The sequence below is a fragment of the Oxyura jamaicensis genome, chromosome 17 (genome assembly GCF_011077185.1).
Source record: "Oxyura jamaicensis isolate SHBP4307 breed ruddy duck chromosome 17, BPBGC_Ojam_1.0, whole genome shotgun sequence".
NCBI classification, from domain to species: domain Eukaryota; kingdom Metazoa; phylum Chordata; class Aves; order Anseriformes; family Anatidae; genus Oxyura; species Oxyura jamaicensis.
Genome location: NC_048909.1, coordinates 7,332,152 through 7,357,776, shown reverse-complemented (window position 1 = coordinate 7,357,776; position 25,625 = coordinate 7,332,152). Strand labels below are relative to the sequence as shown.

Below are 25,625 nucleotides of genomic sequence, written 5' to 3'. Positions count from 1 at the left end.
GGTCCTTAGAAAAAGTAGGTAGTATACAACAATACGTTAACCATGGTAGTTAAAATACTTATCCTTATGATGTTCTTCATCATTTTATTTTATTTTTTAAAAAATATAGGAGTATGATTCATGCAACCATTAATGTCTAAGACCATCCTATTTGTTAGACTAAAATACCATTTTATTACAAGGACTCTTCAGTCTATAGACTCTTTTATTTGAATTGAAGATGTCTGGGCTAACACTTAGCTGTATGCACTGCAATTACAGAGGAAATTAAAATCTGTGTAGGTGTGCTTTAAAACATGGGTAGCAATGACAGTCAAGATGCAGTGGCATGGAATTTAACCTTTGCATCTGAAACTATCATCCCTGGAAAGCTTGAGCTGCTCATTTTACTGGTATTTTTAGCCAGAAAAAGGACACAGGAAGTAAGACTGGCTGTGTCCAGATACAATTCTAATTTGTCCTCGCTGTCAAGCCACATTGTCCTGTAGCTTCTTGGTGTCTATCAGGTTCTATTTTGAGACTGCAACAAAGTTCAGGTCTCTATAATGCAGCAATAATGATTATACTTTGCATATCCTGTGGTCTTTCCAAGGCTAATTGACATTAATGTAATATTTCATATGCAGAACAAAATGTAGAAGAAAGAATAGTGTCCAGCAAACAGATTTGAATCAGACAGAGCTCAAATAGCCTTTATGTGTTATGAAAAAATGATGTACAAACAAATAAAATCATATTCAGTTATGTGTTGTCAGTGCCATATTGTCTTGCGACATGTCTCTAATAATGTAATTGGGAGTCTGTTAATCACAAACAATGCTGGATAAATGTCATATTAAGTTAACATCCTGAGTTTTTACAGTTAAATATTTGTTCAGAATCTGCAGAAAATATGAAATGTAATTATCTTCCTCTATAATTTGCATGGTCAAATTGTACTTATCAGAAAAAATGACTTCTGCTAAAAACAACATGGTAAAAGAGCAATTATTAATTGAATTCGCTCTTTAAAATTATTTGACATCTACTGATGAAAGAAAGTACAGGAGCATAATGATAGTAAGATTTCTGAAGTGCCTCTCAGTGTAAGTTGCTGACATGACAGTTTTATCAGAGTCCTGGTTTTGGTTGGCTTCTCTAGATGTTTAATTTATAAAATAAATGATCATCATAATTACGACCTTTTAAAAAATGAGAGAGAAGTTAATCAATGTTTATATTATTTTTTTTAAAGAAATGGGATATAAACTGTATTTCTTACCTTTCTGTCATGTTCTAGCTCTTACCTATGTCCAAACACGGCACCGATCAGCCGCCCCCTTTACACCACGTATTCTCTTTTGTGGACCCCCAGGCAGCGGGAAGAGCCTGCAGGCAGCACTAATAGCTCAGAAATACGGTGTTGTCAACAGTAAGTTCTCAGTAAATATGTAGTTTGCTCAATTCCCCCTTTCTCTCTTTTTGATCATTTATCTTTTGCTGTCTGTCTTTCCTACTTGCTCATAAAATTTCTCTGCCCATTCCTATGGATGTCAAATTTTTGAGGGAACGGAAAAATACTTCAATGAAGAAATATAAACCAATAGAGCTTACATTCTGTGACAAACCAGCTCTAACATTTTTTTAGTCATCATTTTTTATACCCTTTACCTCAGTATTTTTTTTGTGTGTTAGGTTCTTGTAGTGTCATGAATTCTTCAGTGGATCAGTGGATCATGAGTAATATCACTGTAGTTGCACCTGTGTTACCAAAACTGGGGCACTTGTTTTAAAATAGAATTTGCTCTGAAGTTTGAGGAAGTTGCAGGTTCTGTGCATCTGAAGAAACGTCTTAGAAAAGGAAGCAGTTATCGACTAGTGCATTCTCTTTCTTGTCTTTCAGAGAACTGCATTTGAGGCTTGTTCATGGTTAACTTTCTAGTATTCAAAAGTATTATGATACAAATACATAGCTAGACGATTAATGCAATATGCGTCCATGTTCTATAACATCACCTAATATCAAGGTAGCCATAAATCATTTTAAACAAATGTCTGACATCTCTAAAATTTGCAATTAGTCATATCCTCTTTGTTAAGTAAATGCAAGTTTGTTTCAGTAGTATTGTTTCAGTGTATGCCAAATGAGGAAGGAAAAACAACAACAACAAAAAACAAGCAAAACAAGCAACAAAACAGAATTAGGTAGGTAGTAGGTTTTCATGTTGGGGGCATTCTTTAATTAGTGGAACTCAGTTGTCCATAGAGTTGTGCCAGTTTGCTAGTGTCTTCCCTGAGCTCCTGGTGAAGTCAAACAAAAGATTTCAGCGACCTTGGGCTTGGCTTTCAGTGTAAATAACAACTTCAAGTTCAGAGCTGTGTTGCTTTCAACTACCAGTTTAGTAAGTCTGCTCAAAAAATAAATAAATTTCTTCAGGTTCAAATTTGAACCTTCAGAAAATGCCATGGGCTTTCCATATTGTCGTTCCAGCTGGTAGGTAGATTGTAGATCTGTGTGTTTCCACGAAACACATGGGAAGAGCTATGAAAATGTCTGCCTATTGGCTGGCAGGTTTAGTCTAGGTTTAGTATTTTAAAGTATTTTTAGTCCGGGTTTGGTATTTTAAATCACCATTACTATTTTAAAGTTTAAAAATAAATAAATAAAACTGAACTGCTATCCAGTGAACTTGAAAAAAGTAAATTTACATGATTTTAAAATCCATACTAAAATATTGATAAGTACTAATAAAAATGATAAAATGTGTATCAGTTATTTTATTATCACTGTCAGGTATTTTATTGTTGTTATATCTTATTACATATTAAAAATTGAATGTTAGATTTATTTGAAGCAATAATTATGCAGTTGGCTTAATTAAAATAAAATGTGTCTCAGTGCATTGAAAAATTACTGTTCTTTTGTTCCTGAATACTATTTTCTGAACTTTATTTCTAAAACTGCAAGTTTGATTCAGTGTTTTCAACTAGGTCAAAATTTGCATTTTTTAAATAGCTGCTATATAAGAGTTGCAGTTCTTTTTACTAAATACCATTACCAGTGCTTCACCCATCTGTTGGATTTTATTGTAAGTACACTGTAAACCAAATATAAAAATTACTTATTTAAAACAAAGTCAGAAGACCATGAGTTTTCAGAAAAGTACTTAGCACACACTTAATTCCCAATTAGGCCACTGGGACTAAAGCACAGGCTTAAAAATTCAATCCTATGTTTAAATATTCTCATAAATAGGATTGAATTTAAGCATATATGTATTTGTTGTCTTAAACTGTAGTCTGTGCACTGACTTTCTGTTACTTTTTTACACCCTATGCTGTGAATATCAATTTGCTTCTCCAGGAGAACTGGTAACTGTTAAAATTTGTGCTCATCTCTTGTCACTTAAACATAAATGTAATGAACTTTGTCCAAAAATGTCCCTGTATTCTTACTCGTGCTTGCCAAACAGTGTCCATAATGGTGATAAAACCGATAAAAAGGCTTGCTTTTTTGGCATTAAGTCAGCGGTGCCGTTGGTGTTGGTGCTATTGATTTCAGAAATCAATTTGATTTAGGATTGTTAGTTGAAAGGTCAGGTAATAATATATGGTGACTATTACCTAATATTAACTAAAAATGAGTTGGAATTAGGACATGCTGTGATGTCATGCAACTTCAGCATGCCTTAGTTTCCTCTCTGTAAAATGAGGTAACATGAACTCACAGGGGGCAGCAAGACTCAATAACTTTAGTCAAAATGTGTTACACAATCCCAAAGGAACAGTATTTTGTGTTCTCCAGTGCTGACTAGAACTTTAAATCTGCATCTCCTGGTGTTCTGTGTATTTGATGTCAATGATAATATTGCATTAGGACAGTTTTTTAAGTATAATTCTTGCATGATCATTAAACGATCCGGTGAGTCACTTCCTTCAACTGCGTATTATCCTGCACCTCCAGCAGTGCAGTTCAGATGCTGTTCAGCAGGTGTAACTTTATTCAGTAATTATAACTTTATAAAAAGTGAAAAAACACTAGCAATCCCTTGAGTTACTATTTCAGTAACATATTTCATTAGTATCTTTCTTTCTATCTCTGTTTTTAATATGATCTTTGCCAAATGTATTCTTTTTTATTCAGTATTCTCCCCTGCTCGGTCTTTGCTTTTTGCTCTGCTTGGCCAAAAAAAAAAAAAATCCTAACAACAGCCCCAAAAAACCTACAACTTTTATTTTATTCAGTGACCTTATTCCAGTATGCAGCTTCTGTATTTTTTTTCTTTTTCTTTGTTACTTCCTTTTTAAAATTTAACCTCGCGTCTTTGTGTTCTTCCTTCTTCTTAGTTTGCTGTGGGCTACTGCTAAAGGAAGCTGTTGCAGACAAGACAAAACTTGGAGAACTCGTTAAGCCTTATATTGACAATGGATACCCAGGTAGGGCACGTTGTTGTCTCATTAAACTGTGGTTACAAATTTGTGGGAAGAGATAAATTGTGAGTGATTTTTTCTTGGTCAGATTGTAATCTGAATTGCTTCAGAGTAATCTGGAAGTTAAGTCCTTCAATTAGATGTGACTTACTTGCACTGTGTAACAGAAGTTTTTAATCTCTTCAATATCTTCAAATAGTTCACTGTTCCAGTGAAATTCAGTGTTTTTTATACACATTCCAAAATTTCAATTCCATGTTTTTTATCTCTAAATCAAAACCAGAATTCTGATATAGACGTACAATTTAAAAATGCTTAAACTGCTTTTTAAAGCCTGGTATCATGTTTCATTTTTATTTCAATTTCAAGAGCTCTATAATAAAGACTACCTGCTTTTACATAGAGATTTTGGAGTTCCACACAAGCATTTTTAACTCAAAAATAAAGGTTTTGTGTAATTCATTTCTGTCAGCCTTTTTGGTTGTAAGAGGGGGGTACCACAAAGAATATCTAAGTATATTTTGGTTTTGAATGGCTCTGCAAGTGCTTTCAGATAAATCATAAATACTGTAAGCACCTTAGGACAGCAACTTAAGCTTGTTTTTTACTTGGTTTGCACAAAGATAGTTTTCTGTGGTGGATATTAAAAATCAAAAAAAAAAAAGATCTATAGTTCTAAAGGATAAGTCATATTTCAGGAGGGTTCAAGCATATTTATTTTGCCAAATTACAATGGCCCAGAAGAGGAACTTTTAGTCCTATTTCTGGCAACAGGCCACATGGTTACTAATGAGAAAAATACAGGGAGATGATCTTGCTGAAAATTGAGAAATCTCCGTTAAGCTTCAGTATTAGTAGAATTTTGAGCAAACGCCCTGGACAAAGAGAAATCTTCATTGTCTTTTTATTTTTGGCAAGAAAAGCCATTTGGTGAGGTGGAAGGCTTGAAAGTCCCCCTTTTTTTTTGCACGATAGCTTAATTCTGCAGCTGAATTACACAGATCTGAAACATGAGCCTATAAAATTAACCGAGGTTCCCTCGATACCATACCAAGAGATTCAGTACTTTTCTAAGCATTTCAAAAAGACCTTTGGCAGCCTGCAGCTTTGGGTATTCTATCCCTCTGTCAAACCACAAGGTAATACATCTTATCTTTAAACTTCATCTCTAGAGAATGATTGTACTTAATACGGTAACTCAGCTAGTTCAATGCATTAATATTTTGTGGCAGCCACCATATTGAAGGTCTAGGAACTGGAGTGGGGACTGTGGGAATGGAAAGCATGAATCTCTACAGCCTAAAATAGAGGACCTGGGTCCTCTGTAGCATAGGCAGAGTCATCAGTGGGTAATGGGCTGTGAGCAACTGTCAGTTTCTTTTGCTCATGAATTAATGGCTCATGGCTGCCCTTTCTAGGTGGGAATTTTAGCCTTTTTTTCTAGGTGGGAATCTTAGCCTTTGTTAATTGCGATGTATCGTAGGCCTTTAAGTATGGAAATATCTTCTGTATGTGTGTAGTCCAGCTGATCTGAATGTGGCTACTTTTGTATGCAGTCAAACTCGCATATAGAGCATCTTAAGCTCTGGAGCCATGTCTTTTTGATGGTATCCATTAATTTCAGAATCTTATGTGGACAGTGTAATTTCACTTTATTCTCATCCCTGTGGAGCAGAGGACTGCCACTGTAAATATCTCCCTCTCTAGATTTCAGTCATGGTTGAAATGGGAGTTTGGATGATCTGCATATTCAAAGATAAGTCTTTTAAGAGCTTTCTTTGCTAAAATGCTCTGTATGTATTTTATGAAGTTTATCGTAACCACTGAAGCTCCTTGAAGGAGATATCAAAAGCATTCCCAGTAGAGTAAAATAATTGCACAGATTGTAATGTTTAGCCAGTCCTAAAAATATGCACATCCTCAGTCCAAAGGAGCTGCTTTTGTTTCAGGAAAATGAAATTGAAGTTGTAATTCCTTTCTTCCTCCAAATTAGAAGTTATTTCAGATTTAGATGAATTTTTTAATATAACACGCAAGGATAAATCTGTATAGTGCTTCTGCATGTTAATGGGAGTCATAACTATATTTCTGTGCATTGTGTTAAAAAAAGTCTCTCATCGTTTTTGTTCTATGTACATATATTTTATTTGGTGAGGCAAACTACAAAATTAATGGATAAACAAAAATAAATATTCTGTAACAATGCCAGAAATAATCAGTTCTGTCATTTTGCTAATCCTCTTCTCCAGGAATAACAAAGAATGAATTTACAATAGTAAACACTAACAAGAATTCACTAATACCCTCACAAGAGCCTTGAAGAAAAAGAAAGAACATAGTGTACTGAGAAGGAAAGATGGGCAAAGAAGCCTTCCTGTTGAGTCGCAGCCAGATTAATAGAGAGGAAAGATTCTCGTGGTATTACTGACTACATTCAGTTTCAAGAAAATCACATTTTAGTAATTAGTTTAGCCAATAACAGCAATTCAGGACAAATACATACTTTCGCAGTGTTATACCTGTGAAAGCAATTAAAACTTCAAAAATTTCATTGCTTTTCTAGTTATTTCCAAGTAACCTTAGTACTTCCTTTGGGCAAGGAATCATGGAAGCGGTAGCATTGCAGAATACCCTTGAAACAAAGATAGACCACAAGAAATGTGGCGCTTAAATAATTGCTAGTCAAAATCAAACTAGTGCCATAAAATCTAGAGGCATGCCTCATATATTCTTAAAATGCCTGCCCTGGGGACTGATCTCAGTGTGGTTTCCTTTCCTGTGGACACAACTGATTGCGTACAATTAGTCATTCAAGATATGCCAACAGGGTATGTCATGGTGTCATAAAAAGGCTCAAAAACTAGCTTACTCAGATCTAACTCATTACTGAGTTACTGAGGCTGTGCACAGTCTATTCTGTTCTAGTTCTGGTTGACTAACTCGGATCTTTTCTTGTTTTTGGGATTCACAAACACTCTTTGTATTGTTTTCTTCCTGTACTGCTGCTTCATGTATACTACATGTATTTCAGGAACAGCCCAGACAATTCTATTATTCACCCCAGAAGGCAACTCAGTGCATTCCCATTTTCTGTATTTTCTAGTGTTCATTTTCTCATGAAGACCTTAGCTCTTGCTTTACAAAATTTCCCATTTTTAGTATGGTGATTTATTTTGCTTAATGAAGGTAGCACAGACGTTTTTGAGCCCATTAAATTTTTAATTCCCAGAACATCCTAGCCTACAGTTGGTGCTCACTGGATATTTTTAAATGTGTTCTCAGTTAAAAGTTCAGCAACCTGACTGCTTTCTGTCTGTCATAAACACAGATTTCTTCCTTGGACAACTGATCTGAAATGCACTGACTTTCCTTTAATATATTGTGGTTTTCACTGAATACTGGGCAATTACTACTAAATATACTCTGGGCAGAAAATTACCAGCCCTGGATACCAGCCCTGGAATCTTATACCAGTTTGCTGGTCCCTAACTCCAGTTAGTTTAAATCTCAGTCAATAAAGCTGAATTTAGCACACACCGTTTGCTTGGGCAGCCCAGGAAGACTAACATTTGGAGTAAGAGGCGACCTTAGTGACCTTTCCCAGGCAGTGACCCTTCCGCAGGCAGCAAGACAATTCACATAAATTAATTCACTCAGTCTGATTCCTACTGAAATGTGGTGAAAAGTCTGTTCTGCGGACTGGTCCTCCCCTTCTAGTAACTGAGGACAAATACGGACAAATGCTGCATGTGTAGATAGCCCAGACACAGGCCCCACTGGCTTGATGAGGACCTTTATGCAGAATTTGTGTATCTAGATTGCTGTAATTCTGAGGAAGGCTAGCCTGCATTCTGGAGCGGTCTCATCTAGAACACAGGCACATATTCATTTAATGTTCCATCGGCAGTGTCTACGTTCACCTTGTTAAAGATGTCTGCCGGAATTTGAAATCTGAGAAGAACAAAAAAACTGCAGAAAGCACATCTTGTTTGTTTGTTTGCTTGTTTGTTTTTAAAACGGCCCTGCTGCTTACCCCTTGAGATGCTTGCATTTTATTAAGGAAAATAGAAGCAAAAGCATCTTGGTGTCGGTCAGTTGAAAAGAAATTTGCATACCATTCTATCTGTTCAATTTTACATGTCTTTGTGGTGAAATAGCATGGAGTGATCACTGCTAATTAATATATGTTTGCAAGGCTGCGATAAATGAAGCCAAGAAAAAATGAAATGACAGGACAACAGCATGAAGTACAGGGAAAAAAAAATCCTGAAACAGTAAGATTCAGCTTTTCAGCTGGGAAAACTGCTATTAGTTTGGGTAATGGTGTTTTTTCCCACCAAAATGAACATTCAGGTAGTAAAGAGAGCTGATTCATGGAAGACAGATAACGTTGCGCTGTTTGCAGCCTGTTAGAGCTGAACACACACAATCTGTGTTGTTTTTCCCCTTCCTTTTTCTATTTTTTAAGTAGTAATATCTGAAGCTGTCCCCAATGGCAGCCTTCATGTGGGGGGTAAAATCTGGAATTCCATAATTTCTACTATTTTCTAATAAAAACTATTACTGTACAAATGTAGACTTTCCCACTTATTTTAAATTGGAATGGTTTTAAAGGGGTGCTTTTTGGCGTAGCCTCTGAAAGTTGGGGTCCCCTGGTGATTGTGATCACAGTCTTACTGAAAGCACTTGTGTGTTTTTTTTGACATCAAATTAATATTCTCATCACTAAGTGTGAAGTAAAGATTCGACAATAGAGCAGCTTCCTCTTTGTTTAAAAACTTGCAAAGAGTTTCAGAGTTGAAAGGCTGAGTAAATCTTTATATCTGAGGAGGTAAGCTTAGTGTTATTTCTTGTTTTTAACAGCGCTGTACTGGCGAGCTGCAAGCTGTCTGAACATTGGAGAGAGACCCTTTGGGAGCTCCATTGGTTTTCAGCAAGTCTTTGCATGCAGTGTGTTTGTACTAGCTGAAGACAGCGCATGGCTCTCTAAATAATTTACAAGTTGATTAATAGACTCACATGGGTATAATTAGAAGAGGGAGAGACAGCAGCTACAGTAACGGGTACAGTGCTTGGGGGAACTAGAGACTTTATTTTTTTTAAAGAAACTTTCTAGGGTGCTGGGCGTTTGAAGATAAGTTGGGAAGAGCTCAGTGCCTCTTCTCTTTTGAAGTGGAAATAGGACAGTTTGAATCCGTCGAGTTTAATTTTTCACAAGCTTTAGGGGCCCTGCAGTGCAACTCCCTTTTTATTATTGAAAAAAACTCTCCATTTTTCTTTCATTTTTCACACACATGCACACACACACGTACGTATGCACACAGAGTCCAAACAGTAGCTAATAAACAAATTGATTTTCTACTTTGTTAGTTTTATAATGATAGCAAATGTTCATCTATATATGCACCTCAATCACAAATGTACTATGTAAAGTTACAGATATATTTATGAATATACCATACTTTAATTTATGCATTTTTAAGAAACCTTCACCTCTGTTTGACAATGCTTTTGAAGTAGCTCCGTTTTTCAAGTCAAACTTTTGACTTTTCCTCTGGGACTGCTACAAAGGTTTTTTTTATGGAAAATAGGTAGCAGTCTTTTTTCCCACTAGGAGAAAATTGGTGGTCAAGAGAACAAAATAAAATTTAAATATATATATTTTTTCTATTGTAGGTGTCCACATTTTAATAAAAGATGCAAGGTCATAGAATAGAAAGTTTTACATGAAGGCATGTAGACAGTAAGTTGTCATCTTCTTTCCTGAATTTTACTTTTTTTTTTTTTTTTTTTTTTTAACGTGTTGAATCACTACAATATGATAAATTAGAGCCCCCCATTTTCTTTATTTGAAATTCTGGAATATATTTTCTTTATTCTGCACAACACACAAACAATCAAAATTGCCACTGCTGGTTACCAGGTATTCAGGGCTGCAGTGACACTGGGGAGACTCAGTCTACAAAGGTGCCTTTAAAGACCATCGCATTTAAGATTTAAAAACACACACACACAAATCCTTGAATCCAGATCAGAAGATACCTATACAGTGTGTTTGATTTTAAGAGGCTAGTGAGGTGTTTTTTTGTTTTTGAGCAATTTTGAGGACCACTCCGTCTGGATTATATGGTCCTGCCTAGGTAAATTTTGCCACTTTCCTGGTTCTGCAGTGTTGTTCACCACTGTTATTTTCACTGGAGTATCAATAGGCCAGTATTAGGCATCTTAATTCACACAGGTAATGATGCTGTTGTCTGGGTTTGCAAGAGGGAGTAAAACAGTTTGTAGGTTACAAAGTGCCATGCCCATGGTCCCTGTTTTTTGTCATGGGGGAGTGTGGTGCACCACCAAAGTGCCAAAAAGCCCTCATGGATTTGAGTGAAGCTGCGGCCCTTTTTTTTTTTTTTTTATTTTGATCTCTATTGCAGACAGTCATTTGGAAAAAACTTGGAAATGTTTTATTTCCTTCCCTGCTACTCTTCTTGCAGCACTAGCTCCTGAGCAAAAGGCTTTGATTCTGTTTGTGGTTTTTTGTTGTTGTTTTTGTTTGGAGCTTGGGATGAGGAAATCACATGAGTTTTTATGAGATAACTGGAAGGGAAAGCACATTGGCAGCATCCCTTTTTATGGTCTTCAGAGTTTAACATCGAATTCTGGCTTTGCCTCTAATTCACTCGGAGCCAACCATACAGAATCAGGCTCCTGTATAAAATGCTTTTTTATGACAAGCAAAACATTTAATGGCTCTTTTATATCACTTTATATTTTTGAAACATTGCATTCATTCGCTTTTCTCTATGTAACCGTAAAGTGAGCCAGGGTGAAGCTAGGTTTACTGTGCCCTGCTAATTTGTTTGGGTTAGAGGGCTGAATGTCCCTTTAATGTGGATGGTAGGCACTGGGGGGAGCAGCAAGGGGAGATGCAGGACTGTGACAGATCTGGAGTGCCTGCTGGCATCAGGCATCACTGATAAAGGACACAAACCCTGTAACGTCCTCTCTTCTCATCACATGGTGAGTCAGTATCTGGTATAGAAAGCCAAGATGTTTTTTCACCAAGGTCGTCAGACTAAATTTCTTCTTTTTTGAATATTATCAGTGTGTAAAAAGGGTTTTTATAGGCCAAATTCTGTCCTGTCACAAGCCCTGTATTCTTCAGTTGAGCTGAACTAGTTTAAAAATAAGGAAGAAATATAGGGATCTTTGATTACCCTGGAAATGATGTGTTACCTGGGTTAGAACTGTGCTTGCTGTTTGGTGTTCAGCTGTATTCTCCCTGCAGAGTGGAAGGACTAAAAGCTAGTAGTGAAAATATATGCCTTGCTGCTACTTCTAGAAACTTTCAGGTTAGAAACATACCTGTGAGGTAAGTCAGAGTAGCTTTTGTTTGCAGGTGGGTAAACTGAGGCAGAAAACCTAATTCAGGTCAAGCCTTGCTGCAATCAATGAGCGAGCGTGGTTGGGAACCCAGGTGTGTGGATCCTGACCTCAGTGTCAGCCCACTAGATCATCCTGTGCCTCCCGGATAGCCAGGGTCATTAGGCAAATACACAGAGACACTGAAAACCTTGCAAGGACTATTTTTAGAGGGGGAAAAATGCTTTTTTTTTTTTTTTTTTTTTTTTTTTGTGTGTGTGTGTGTGTACTGGATACCAAGTTTGGACTGAATTTCCATTGCTAAACTGAAGATGCCACTAACAGGTAAAACAGTGTAGGGGGCTGGATACTTACCTCGTCACTAAATGGGATCAGACAGAGATTCCTGAATCTCTGCTTTAATAACTGTGAGCAAGAATGATGAGCTCCTTTCACTTCAACACCCATTTCTGAAAGTCTTAATTTATCATGGTTCATTTGATTGATGCTTTGGGATCATACATACCTACTTTAGAAATGTTGTTGGCACTTCTCCTCAATACAGATAATTTTTATTTTAAATGACAACAAACGTTGAGGGGATGGGGGGGAGGGGGGGGGCGATAGAGTCTTTAGTATATTAGAAGAGACATAAATATCTAAAATATGGACGAGACATTTTATCATTGTCATCATTGTTTTACTGTATTAAAATAATTACTCCAGTTCTTAGGGGAAGTCAGCAGTGCTGTACATATAAAATGAGCAAGCAGCAACTATTTCCGTGCACATTTTCCATCTGATGAGATTATTAAATAAGCGTTTCAGTGCTTTACACGTGCCACACCGGTTCTTATTTGTTCCACGGCCTCTTTATGTGCCGGCACCAAGAGAAGAAGACAGGCGGCGGCCTGGAGCTCCGCGCCCGCGGGCGGGCTCCTGCGGTTTCCGCGAGTAACCCAGACCGGGCCGCTTGGAAGCCTCTGCCGGGGCCGTGCCGGTGCCACCGCGCCCGGCAGGTGGCGGCACACAACCGGCGAGAGGCCGGGCCCAGCCGGCCGGGCTCAGGCGATTTCCCCCCCGGCCGGGCCCAGGCGCTTCCCCCCGGCCAGGCCCCCGCCGCCGGGCCGGGCCCAGTCGCTGCCCCGAGGCGAAGCCGGTCTCTCGCCGCCAGCGCCCCTCGCTCTGGAGGGGCGTTGGGGTTCTTGTTATTTTCAGGAGTCGGAATTGGCTCTGAAATAAATAATAATAATAATAATAAGCCCGTTTTCGGGCATCTGGTGCACTGGCAGGATTCAATTAAAATATTGGTCAGACTTATACGAAGGTGAATCGCTGCGAAATCATTTTCAAACGCGTTAGAAATAAATTGAGGCAATCTGAGGACTGTAACGTAGGCAAGAAAACAGAATACTTCTCTGAAAGACCCAAATAAAATGAGCCAATGTGAATAAAGCAGAGTTCACAGAGCAATAAAATAACCAAATCGCATGCTTTGCTAATTTTAGGATTGACAGGACAGCCCAGGAAAGTAGCCTTTGGCAGTAGCTTACACTCAGGGCAAGATGTTAACTGTCAAGTACTGGGATCAAGCCTCAGGCATCTGAATTAGCAGTGAGTCTTCAGACCTAGCTAAAAAAAAAAAATCTGCAAGAGAAGTATAGAGAGTGAACGGACAATATTGTCTAAAGGACCTTAAACTTTTTATAGCATGAAGCTGACAATTTATGCCTGCAAATGCATTTATGCTGTACTTAGAATCAAGGGTTTATAATACTGGAGAAGTGAGTCAATACCCATCAAAAGTCCGCTATAAAGGGAAGTATATGGAGGAGGAATCAATTTAAATATGATAATTGTATAGCTTGGAGCACTGACAGCATTGAAGCTATTGGAGAACAGTGCCCTGTAATCTCTCAAGTACTGTTTTTGCCTTTCAGACTGTGCCTTTAATGTTCTGTTACTTTTGTCTTGAGCAGATGGTATGATTTTGTCAACTGATTGCCTGATAAGGTTTTCTATTAGTCGTGCAGATCTATGGGTTGGGCAAGAGCTAATAGGCCACACTCCCATGAGTTCATGAGGAAGTACTTTTCATGAGAAGTACCTTTCACTTGTGAGAAGCTTTGAAGCTCTGGGAAGTAAATTTATTTTAAAATGGTCTACTGGAAGGTGCTGATTGACAGTCATGGAGACAGAAAATCTCTAGGTGTCTACGCAGCAGTTCCAGCACGAGCAGCAGTACTTTAAGCTTCTGTTCCCTGTGTCCTGCCTGATCTTACCCTTGAATTGATTAGATCACTACGTAGGTCCACAGCTGCTAATTCCGCTGTGTAGTCTAGCCTATTAATGTGGCCAAGACGGGCTGGAAAATAAAGGAAGTATGTCGTGTGGTACTGATATTAGGCAAGAACGTATGCATGAATTAATTGTCTTTCTATATGAAGTTGGTTGTGGCCCAGTTCTGCCATGTATACTGTTTCTGAGGCTCACCATGAACTTGGTCCACAACTACATACAGTGCTCTCAGCATTGGGTATCGTAGCTCAGCTGCTCTGCAGAATTACTTCTGAGGGTGGATTTTACTCCTGTACCTGGATTTTGCTCCTTAATAGAGATGTGCTGCTACATTTCCTAGTCTGGATATCTCTTTGTAGCAAATTGTAATTTTTACAAGAAACTTATCTTTGGACCTCTCTAATGATAGAGTAAAACCTCTCTAGAGCTTCATCCCCCAACTTTCAGAGTTGGAAACTCACAGAAGCTTATGTTGAAAAGGAATTGATTATTCAAAGCTCTTGTGCTTCATAATCTACTTAAAACATGTAGATTGACTGCCTCATCAGAAAAGCTGTAAATTTTACTTTGCTATATAGCCCTCTGGGTCATGTGCTAAAGGCCAGGAGACCTATGGCTAGTTACTTACAGATTGTGTGCCACTCCAATTATAGGTTATTAATTTCCCTTGCATTCCAGAGACAGTTCCACATGAGTGAAAAGGAATACCATACTGCAGAGGTATTCATTACCTACTCTGTCTATACCACAGCAAAATACAAATAATACTTCTTTCTTTCTTTCCTTTTCCCTCTTATTTTTTTTTTCTGGTCTGTGGAAGATGTTTTACAGTTTTAATGCAGCTGTTTTAAGCGTGACTGTTCCTGTTCAAGGGCAGCTGATGTACTTTGTAATGCCATTGAACAGCCAACAAGCTATGTTCCCCTATTGTGTTGAAGTGATAGGTATGTTTGCTAATCAAGAGGAGAGCAGAGCTTGCTGTCTGACTTGTTTATGTTTTATTTCTCACCATCAAGCTTTAGAGGGAGGCACAGAAAATATGTAAGCATCTATATTATTCAGTGATGTATATATGTACATGAGTGTACAAACAATCTGAAGTGTACTGCTGATACCTTCTAGTCAGTCATCACTGAAATTAGCAAGGTATCAGGGTTACCACGTATCCCCAGTACTACTCAAAAGAACCAACAACCTGATGTGGTGTTAGCTAGATTGTTAATTAATTGTTACATCATTTTGCTAGATTTTTTTTCCTCTTCTGGTTGCTTCAATTTTTTTTCAGAAACAGTCACCAAACTGGAGGATTTTGTTCCTCTGGCATCACAGAAGACTAATGGGAAGTGATCAGATGAAGAGATGCTGCTTATTTTCCATCACAATTACTTTTTAATTTTTGTAGACTGGTGTTTTTCCTTGCTGTATGCAGACTGGAAGCAATTTGACTCCTGGAACTGGAGAATCTCCAAAGATGGAGAGAGTGGTATATCTACTTATTTTTGTGTGCCATTCCTGGGGCTTAAGTGCTTGCCCCGATTCCCTGTTCATCTAACGGGAAAGTCAGCTCTGGCAGAATCCTGCTTTAGTGCAATTTTATGCATAGGTTTGTAGGTCTCATTCATCTCCCTTGCAGAGGTGTCTGTAAGCATTTTGAAAATATTTTTTAAAATCACATAATTTGGCATTTTTGCAAATCCATGCTAATGATTCCAATAGGAATCATGATAAAACAACATGCAGCGAGATAGGAAGTTTAGTGCTACAGCCAGAAATTCATGAGTACCAGGAAAATTCCACCAGTCTTTGTACGGAATACATTTTGGGGAAAGAGCAAGTGGGTTTTTAAATTTTTTTTCCTATTGGCATGTCTTGGTTTAGTATTAGTTCTTGTAACCTGGAGGTTGGGGAGAAGAACTGATCTGTAAAGAGCTCAGTAATTCTCCTCTTATCCCCAGTATGCCTGCCTGCAGCTCAGGTCTTACATAGCCAGATAGGCAACATCTGTCAAATAATGTTTCTGCCTGCTGCTAATTTTACGAATCCTGTTTTTAACGGAATGCCTAGTTTTGCATTGCCATTTTACTCTCTGTCAAGTGACTGGTAATGATTTTATTCAGTTCCTTTTTTTCTTTTAGCAGATGGAGAACAGTACTTTCCTTAACTTGGGTTTGATTATTATTTTTTAATAATGTGAAGCGGGTATCCTCAATTAATACACTAATCTGTCTTCTAATTAATTCCCTGTGGTTTTCCTCTATTTTTGCTGGTACATTGAGTTCTGAGTGCAATTCTGTGAACTCAGTAATTTGATTACTTGAAGGTGAGGTAATGAATTTCACGATAGAGGCGTAAGTCTTGAGGAAATGTTAAATTTCAGGAAGCAAACGGATTCTATTATTGTGGTTTAAAACCTGCTTGTATCCAGGGTATAAATGTGCACTGACAATAATATACTCTACTAAAATACAGGCGCATTCCTGTCAGCTAGTCCTAAAGCGAATTGCATTGTTAGGAATCTGACGCATACACTCTCCTACAAGAACTTGTATTTTTGTATGCAGATGCAATGGCAGGGTGAGTATCAAAACATCAACATCCCATGATGTGGATTTATGTAGCATTTTTTACTGCTTGTTTCCAGGAGAGGCAACAGTGTATTAGACATACTGTACAAATAGAGAAAAGGGGCTCTCCTTGCTTCTTGCAAATTGTTTTGGCTGCTTCTTTGGGAAGTAGCTCGAGGTGATTTTGCTGACCTTTCTTCAGTTATTTGACAGGAAACCCAACCCATTCCAGGATCTTTGCAAAATTTATAGTCACTCTTGTTGAACCAGATTGTTTAATTCTCCTGTTAAAAAAGAAAAAAGAGAGAGAGATGTAAATTTAAGTATCTTGGTAAAAATATTTTTACTTCATGAAGGCTACAGTGGAAAATATGCAGGATACCTCCTCACTACTGTGTCTGATTAAATACAATTTTAAAAGCTCTATAGTAATTGCAAGCCTGATCAGAATCTTGCTGGTGTTACTCCCTTGTCCTAAAGATAAATAATAATAGAGAAATGAGAAATTTTATCTCTAAAATTATGGAGTCATCAGTGTAGTAATTACTGTGGTTGAAATACATTTTAGAAATTTGTTTTCAGTTATAAAAGCTTCAAGCCTTTGGGCAAAATACAGAAATATCACTTCTAGCCTGCGATGGCAGAACCTTTATGATCTCCTAAGTTAAATACAGAGTGCTACAGACATTTTTTTCCCTGTTTTAGGATTTCTTTTATACAACTCAGGTCATTATTTTTGCATTTTTATAAGATTATGTCACACGCTTCGATGTGACATCAGCTGAGGATGGCTGAGAGAAAAAGTACATTGCAAAACTATGGGAGCATCTGTTTTTAGCAAATACTTTACCGTAGTCCTACAGTTCCTTATGATTTTGATTATGCTTATCAAACTGAGTTTGATAACACAGTAAATAGGCACAGTCAGCAGGAGCTGCTCTTTCCAAAATCTGTCGCGTGTAAACATGTTTGTATGTTTTTGTATTTTAGTTCATGTAGCGGTCTAACCAGAAAAAGAAAAAGGTAGTGTGTAACCTCCTTAATTTCAGTCTCAGCATACAAAATAAACATCATCTCTTTAATCCTTTGCAGTCCCGGACAACATTGTTATGAAGATCCTGGCAGAACGCCTAAATGCCCTAGACTGCATGACCAACGGTTGGGTGCTTCGTGGCTTCCCAAGAGACGTAGAACAGGGAGAAGAGCTGCAAAAAGCACGTATTATTCCAAACAGGTAAGATACATGTTTAGCACATTAGCAAGTCTGTGGAAAGACACAGATCTTTGCTGACATTATATAGGCTGCTGCATCTTATTTATTTATTCCTTACATATCTAAAAAAGGGCTCTCATCCCTGGAGAGCGGGAGATAGAGCACTGGCCTTACAAATCCTTTGTAACATTTGTGACCCAATTGTGAAAGAGAGAAGTTTGTTCTTCTGGTTGTTTGTCTCAGTTACCTCTAAAGGCAAGCCATAAGAAACGGATTAAAGTTTGGATTATATCAGAAGGTGTATTTTATTTGCAGCAGAAAGTGGATCTACATCTTCTTACTTTAGCATTGGCATAATATCATGGAAAGATATTAGCACTGCGATGAACTCATTATGAGACTTTTGGGTTTTGTGAAATAATTAAAAACAACATGAGAATTATGTTTTATTTGAGCTATAATGAAGTGTTCAGAAATGTAATATAAGAGAAATGAGCATCAAAAGAGAGCTGTTATGACATCCAGGCAAATAAAATGGGGTTCTCTTCACAGCTAGTCCAAAGGTGGTGAGCATTTGAAATGCTGGCCTACTCATCGAAATCGAGAGGCTTTTACATTCCCTTTCAGGAGTTCTTGGTTTAGTCCATACCACTGGCTGACATAACATCCACACCAAAGCTGTGCATTGGAGATTTATGGTCTTTATGCTTCCAAAATGCTTGTCCTTAAAAGCGTTTAAATTGGCAAAGGTACTCGTCCTGTGTCTTCTCTGTGGCTGCCTTCAACCTGCCCCCCCCACACCCTCACCCTGCCTGTAGAGGGTACAATTTACAGTGGAAAGATGTGAAAGGGTAAGGTTGAGTTGTAACGAGAAAAGAGGAGAGTGAAAAGGGAAGGAGCTATCAGTTACGATATTAAGCCTTGAAAATTAAATTATGTGAAAACAGCAGTAGCCTTATTTATTGAAAGTAGTTAAAGGTACAGCCTAAATAAGAGTCTACCGTGTGAAAAAAAGGGAGAAGAAATTTTGATAGTTACGCTAGATTCAGTTAAATAACATTTCCCATGGATTATTCTTCATATGCACTTAAAAAGAAGGTGCTGAGTCCCTAACCAAGTATCTGAGTACATGAGATCACTGTGAATACTCGTGTGTGCTCCTTTGCAGGATCGAGACCTCATCAAGTGAGGAAGAACAAGTTGTTATAAGATCCTCCATGTAGAAATTTTGCACTCATCCATTTGCTCAGCTTCCATTTTCTTTAAAGAGCTATGCACATTCACATCTGAGTTAAGAATTTGGTCCCCTCTGTTTTACATAGGGGTTGAAGCAGGGGACAAAAACAGACATCATACTACCTGATTGATTTTGGAGCTGTTATTTTCCATGCGGCTGAAGTAGTAGGTGTATAAGGGAGAGAGGGTGATTATAAACAAAAGGACATATTGCAGCATGGGATAGCAGGGCAGTAATTCAGTTGCAGTTGTGATGCTAGTTATAAAACACTATCTGCAGAGGTAGTGTTTCTGACATCAGGAGAAAACCCTGATAGAATTATAGCCTTGAAATCAATCTGGGAATAGGATGCAGAAATCTATAAATCAGACATAGAACAATCTACAAAGTCTCATTTTTAGGAGGACTCTGTTGATGAAATTAGATTAAAATAAATTTACATATATATCAAGTTTATTATTAAAATCTAGTCACATCAGTAAACAAAATTATTTGTGAAAGAGTACGTTACTCTGTGTTTTGAACTCAAAGTAGACCTCTTTGGCTGATCAGAACACAGAGTTATTGTCTGGTTGTCAAGTCATAAATCTATTCCTTAGAGCTAATAAATGGTTAGTGCTCAAATACTATGTTTTATCTGACTCCCACCTCATAAAGCTAGTACACATAATACTAAATTATACAGCATTGAGCAGGATCAGTCTCCTGACTCCTCCATCTTATGAAAAGAAAAACAAACCTAGTAATTGATGATAGAAAAGAAGGAAAATAAAGTTATTTGAAAACAAACAAAATGGGCTATAAAGTTTGTTAAAATGTAATAATAAAAAAACTCATACAGCATCAGCCACTGCATCCAAAGAACTGCCCTGGAACAAAAAGGAAAATAATTCATTTTCCAGTGAAAAAGTAAGGTATAAGGTTTTCGTTAAATTTGAATTTGCAGAAGAGCAAAGGCTTGCTTACAGACTGGTGCAGGAAAACCTGCCTGGTATCAGACAAAACCTGTCTACCAAAGAACTACTCTTCCTATACTGAGAGGAGAGCCATGTATTGCTTTCTGTGTTCCTCCCCATGAAGCAGTTATCGCTTAAGTGGACAGGATCCTAATCGTATTGAACTGTGGCAGCCTTTAGGGCAAATAAGAAGCTGAATCTATTAGTGGTCTCTCAGCTATCTAGTGAAAGAACATCATTAACCACTTAGTGCCTACGGTAAGTGGGAATCCAAGTACAATTACAGGTTGGCATCTGAAGCTCAGAACTTGCAAAGGACTGAATTCAGTTCCTCATCCAAATGAGTGTAAATAAATATTTGAGCTTCATTTTTCCCATTGTTAATGTTTAAGCAACAAGCATTATATATATATAACAAGAAATATATAGCATAGTGCTGGATAGTTCTAATATGCAGAAAACTCTTAGTATTTTGCAAAATCTTTCTTGTCTCCTGTTCTCTCCCAAACATAGTTAAAATCAGATTTAGCAGCAACAGTGTCATCTGTTGTATATCTCTCGTCATTAGCTTCAGCTGGTTCATGACCAGCTGTCTGCTGGTTCCAGGCCAGTTTAAGGCAATCAGCAGTTTACAGATTCCCTGAGCCAGAGGGTCATCTGGACAACTATGTCTAATAGCCCATTTTCCTTGACTTTATAGTCCCTTTTCCACACATTATACTTTTGGCCTCAACCAAATCATACAGAAAGGAATTTTACTTTTTAATTGGGTGTCATATGAAAACACCGTGGTTTTGGGGGGTTCCTTTCTTCTATCATGAGAAACGTTTATAAGCGTTCCCTGTTCATCCTCTCATAACACTCCTGATTTTATATCTTGTTGTATATTCTGGTTCAGCCGTCTCTTTCCTATGCAAAGAATCTTGATGTGTTTATCCTTTCCTTTCTTGGAAGTCATTTCACTCATCTGATTATGCTGTCTTGCTGTTCTGTACCTTTTCTAGTTATTCTAGCTGTTTCTTTTCTACGATGTGACAGCCAGAACTTCACTCAGTTTTCAGGGTAGCACTGCATGCTGGATGTATGTATAGCAGCACAAATATTTTTATTTTATTTATATCTTTATTTTGATCTCCATTAATATCTGCTGTTATTCGATGGTACTGTGATAGATTTTGGAAGAATGTCTCGTGCGTGTAGATAACGGTAACTACACAGAGTCTCTTTCATTAAAACGATACTGGAAAACTCAGTGAGAAAGAGCCTAAGGACCCTTTAACTCAAGATCTTTGTAGTTAAAATTATAGCGCAGTTTGTGTTAGAGTTCTCTTCAAGCTGATAAAACCACTCCTTCCATCTGTTCCAATGGGGTCTACTGCTAAGGGTGTTCTGGGATTCCCAGTGCCTCTGCTACATCCCTTGCATTGTTTTTTCCATCTGTTCTGAATCCAGGGTCGATTGTTATATCTCAGTATTGATTAATTGTATTACAATAGTACCTACAAACTTCAAACCGTCTCCCTGTGTTAGGCAAATAACGCTGTCGGTCCCCATCTCAGCAAACACAAAAGAAATATGGCCAACAACACACTAAATAGATGAAATTCAGGAGGGGAGGGATGGGCTTGAGGGCTGACCTAGTGGTACAACAAAAGAAACGTATAATATATTTCAAATACCCATTTTGCCAATGCTAAAGCTTATTCTTTCCCAGTAGAGAAAATAAACAGCAGTAGCCTCTCCAGTACAAGTTTTCCAGCTCTGTTTTATTTGGTCTTCAAGAGGATGTGGCTGTATCCCCAATTACGTGATCTTTTTACATATTTTTAAAGCTTCTTTTTCATCACGCTACTAAGAAGCGGTATTCAAACAGTTTAGAATAATGAAGTTCATAATTTCTGAGACAGAATCTGTGAATATGCTGAGAACAAAAGGGAAAAATCATAATGGAAGAAAAGATTTATATTTTTTTTAACTATTTGGTCTTTACATGGGGCTTTCATATTTCTGCAGCTGATCCCAGTGTGGATTAGGGATAATAAACAGCCTATTAATGGAGGCCTGAACTAGGAAATGGAGTTTGAATCAGCAGCAAAATTCAATGGCTGGTGAAGGTTAATAACTCCATTACTACCAGCTCTATTTTTTAGCCGTTTGAAGAGCTAGGTGTTAGCCTTATCTTACTCCTCATTAATTGAGCTAATAGAACCCCAGTGACCCTACCATGCTGCCATTATCTGAGAGTTTACCAGACATGGACTGGAATACTTATCACTGAATATGTATTCCTCAGATTCATTTTTTATATCAGAAATATTTTTGTTAAGATAGGCTGTCTTCAGGTTTCTTCCCCCCCCCCCCCCCCCCCGCCCCTTCCTTCCTGGCTCCTGTAACAGCTACATATTTGGAAATTAAATGTAAATGACTTAATTAAAATCCTATCAAGGAACAAGCTAAGTCCCAAAATAGTTGCATCAAGGAAACATAATAGTGATTGAATTATTCTGAGATGAAAAATCTTACAGGGCATTTTTAAAACTTTGGCCTAATTTAAATGATAGCTATTGTGTATTTATAATAGATGTATTTTAATTGATGGCATAAAAAAAGATGAGTTACAAAGAAGAAGTCTTACAAAGGGAAAAATACAGAAAAATGACTTGGTAACCAAGGCACTAAATCAGTACAATACGTTTTGCCTACACAGGGGACGGGGAGAAACAGCAGGTAATTTTTAAAGAAAGTAGTAAAAATAATAGATCAATTTCCATTTCAATCATTCTTGATTTTTGTCTCTTCTGATTAGAAACAGCTCTTTCTTACCAGAGCCATTTTCTTTACTGTCTGTTGTCTTCACTAATCCTAATTGTTTTCCTTTTTATTATCACTTTGCACATCAGTGCTCCCACCCTTCCTGCTCACATCCTCCTCCTTCAAATCTTCAATGCCAAGTAGACTGACTGGTCTGGTAAAATCTAATGGGAGAGTCACGGGGAGCTAAAGGGGGCAGGACAGAGGCAGGATCTTCCTCAGATCAATCCTACGCTTATGCAATAGAAACATCATTTGGAAAATGTGTCTCAGGTGATTAACTTGTTTCTTTCTCTGCTCCAGCAAGAATAGGAGGTATATCTGGCTTCAGCTAGGGGAGGCAGGTATTATTTTTAGAAGTCACCTCATACAAGCTCCTTTTGATGGCTGGAGTTTGTTTGGTGAAATCTTGGATATAGCAATTAAGGAGATCTCTGATCTCAGCAAGTTTCCTAAGTCTCCAGGAAGAGAAAGAAGAAAAGCTTCTACTTCTAAGCCGAGATTTTTTTATTATTATTTTTTTAAGGACACAAAGCCACACACAGAATCCTTTCATTCTTTTTGCTACTGAAAGAAGGGATGTTTTTCTGCAGTAGTTACCTCTTACAAATGAAGAGACATTAGGAAACCTGAAGACTTCTGTCCTGTTTTCCTTTACATTGAAACCATTTTTCTGTAAAGATGCCACCTGCATAAAGGTTGCCTTTCTGAACTCAACAGTTAACTAGAGAGAGAGACAGAGAGAAATTTCCTGCAAGGAACTAAAGATTACAGAACTTGGTAGCCAAGTTCTGCCATGTTTGCACTGAAAATCTCCTCCCACATTTTTCAGGAAACTGAGAGGAGGGGTGTCCTGTGTTCGGTACCTTGGGAACTTGCACATTTCCATCTAGTGAGGGGAGAGTATGTTGATCTGAGAACTGCCTGAAAGAAGAATCACACTTGTAAAGCCCTAATTCACACTGACAACTTCATGGGTCTGATCTCTAAAATCAACAAAGACAGTTCAGGGCATTCACCTGAGACAACTGTTGTTCAAAGAATGAAATAGTCATGGGAAATCAAAGTGTTATCATTTAAATACTAGTCAGATCATCTAACCTGTGCTTTTCCCCTCTGAATTCTCTTCGCTTTGGTGACCAAAAAATGTGAATAAAACCTAACAGCATCCCTGAGAGCTTACCAAACTCACAGACCCATTGTCAATTCTAAATATTTCTTCATGGACTAAAGCAGTCGTTTTTCAAAATTTTACCTTAATTTCATCAGTAGTTTACACACAAAAAGAACCATATACATGTGAGTCTTATTTTTTGAGATTTAAGAGCTCTCTGTAAGGGAAATACTCATTTCAAGAACTGCCTGGAACCAGAAAAACTTGAAAAATAAAACTGAGGGAGGAAAACTTCAACTATAATGGGTAAAAGAACACTTATTGATAAAACTAATGAGTGTTTTGAATGTTTGAGAACAGTGGATAGAGGCAGTATCTGAGAAAGAACAATAGGAAAAGGAGGGTTGGCCAGTGGTGTCAAGCATCTCAGGTTGTTGATCGCTTGCCATTTACTTCAGTGGTGTGATAGCAAAAGTTGGCTGAATATTGTGAGTAAATGTAGAAGGGTCACTGTTACATCTGTACATGTTAAAGCTTAGTTTATGAAAGTCCATTACTGCACTTGCTGTCTGATTTTGCACCAGGGCAGTTACTTTTAAATACATTAGAAATGTACCTTACCTTTGAACTCTATGATTACTAAAATTCAGGATTTTTTAATTAAAAACTTAGGACACAATTGTGCCAGCTGCACTCTGATTTAGAAGTCTCCTTGGATCTGAGACTAATCCCAAAGTAAGCCGTTATTCAGAGCTAGTGTGGCTGGCAAAATTGGCCCGTGCTGAAAACCACAGGCAGAACAGGCATTATGCTGCCTTTGCTTAGATTCTCCATGCTGAAGATCTGGGAAGACAAGTGCATCAGTCTGTAGCAAATATAATACGGCTTGGGTGATTAAAACTGTCAAGTAATATTGCATATTGAATGGAGACTAGTTTGTCATTACCATGAGGATTAGAAAGTGTAATCTTCATTAAAACATCAGTGGATTTACTGCTGTTTGCCTTGGAACAAGATATTTGCTCAGAATTTTCTAGTAAGTAAATTTAGCAACTGCAGGGCAATTTAAGAGAGTGGAGCTGAATAGTGTCATAGCTTATTCCGCAGGAAAGATGTTGGAATGATCCCTTACGTCTGACAGGTGCACTAGATCTAATTCCCTTGGTCTGGATCACCTGCAGTCACATAAATGTATTAATCACTATCACTTATATTGGCTTCCCTTGGCTCAGGTGTAAGTGGTGACCCAGTGTTTTTGTGCTGTGTAAGGATTATAATTTCTGTTCCTAAATGCATAATGTTCATAAGACTATGTATTATAAAGCTGTGTCCTTTGTGAGGTTTGAAGTACATTTTGGGTAAGGCTTTCCCTCTGTCCCACAGAGGTTTTCATCTTGTCCTTTTCTAACAGGCACTGTATTTCGGAGCTTAGAAAGACCTGTATCATGCTTTGCACATGATCAAAATTTAAATAAATATGTATTTGTCATCTAAAATTGTTCTGATACAAATGCTGATTAATATCCCACTGATATGCACCGCTGATTTTTTGTGTAACTATCCTATCCAAAGACCACAGTATAGCATGTTAAGAAATAGGCATTTCATTTAACCTTCCAGGAAATGCTGCTACATTTGTGAAGATAATTTAAACTGATTTTCAGAC

At 37.7% G+C, this 25,625-nt stretch overlaps 1 protein-coding gene across 4 annotated transcripts in view; it reads left to right on the top strand.

Moving 5' to 3' along the window:
* The window catches only part of AK8 (adenylate kinase 8), a 74,925-nt gene that overhangs the window by 30,670 nt on the left and 18,630 nt on the right, over positions 1-25,625 (top strand). For 3 of the 4 annotated variants that reach the window (XM_035341766.1, XM_035341764.1, XM_035341765.1), the window contains exons 9-11: positions 1,280-1,411; positions 4,327-4,416; positions 17,721-17,862. In XM_035341766.1, the coding sequence (XP_035197657.1) occupies positions 1,280-1,411; positions 4,327-4,416; positions 17,721-17,862 (364 nt within the window). The remainder of the gene's footprint in view (positions 1-1,279; positions 1,412-4,326; positions 4,417-17,720; positions 17,863-25,625) is intronic. The other variant, XM_035341767.1, reaches the window with a different exon arrangement.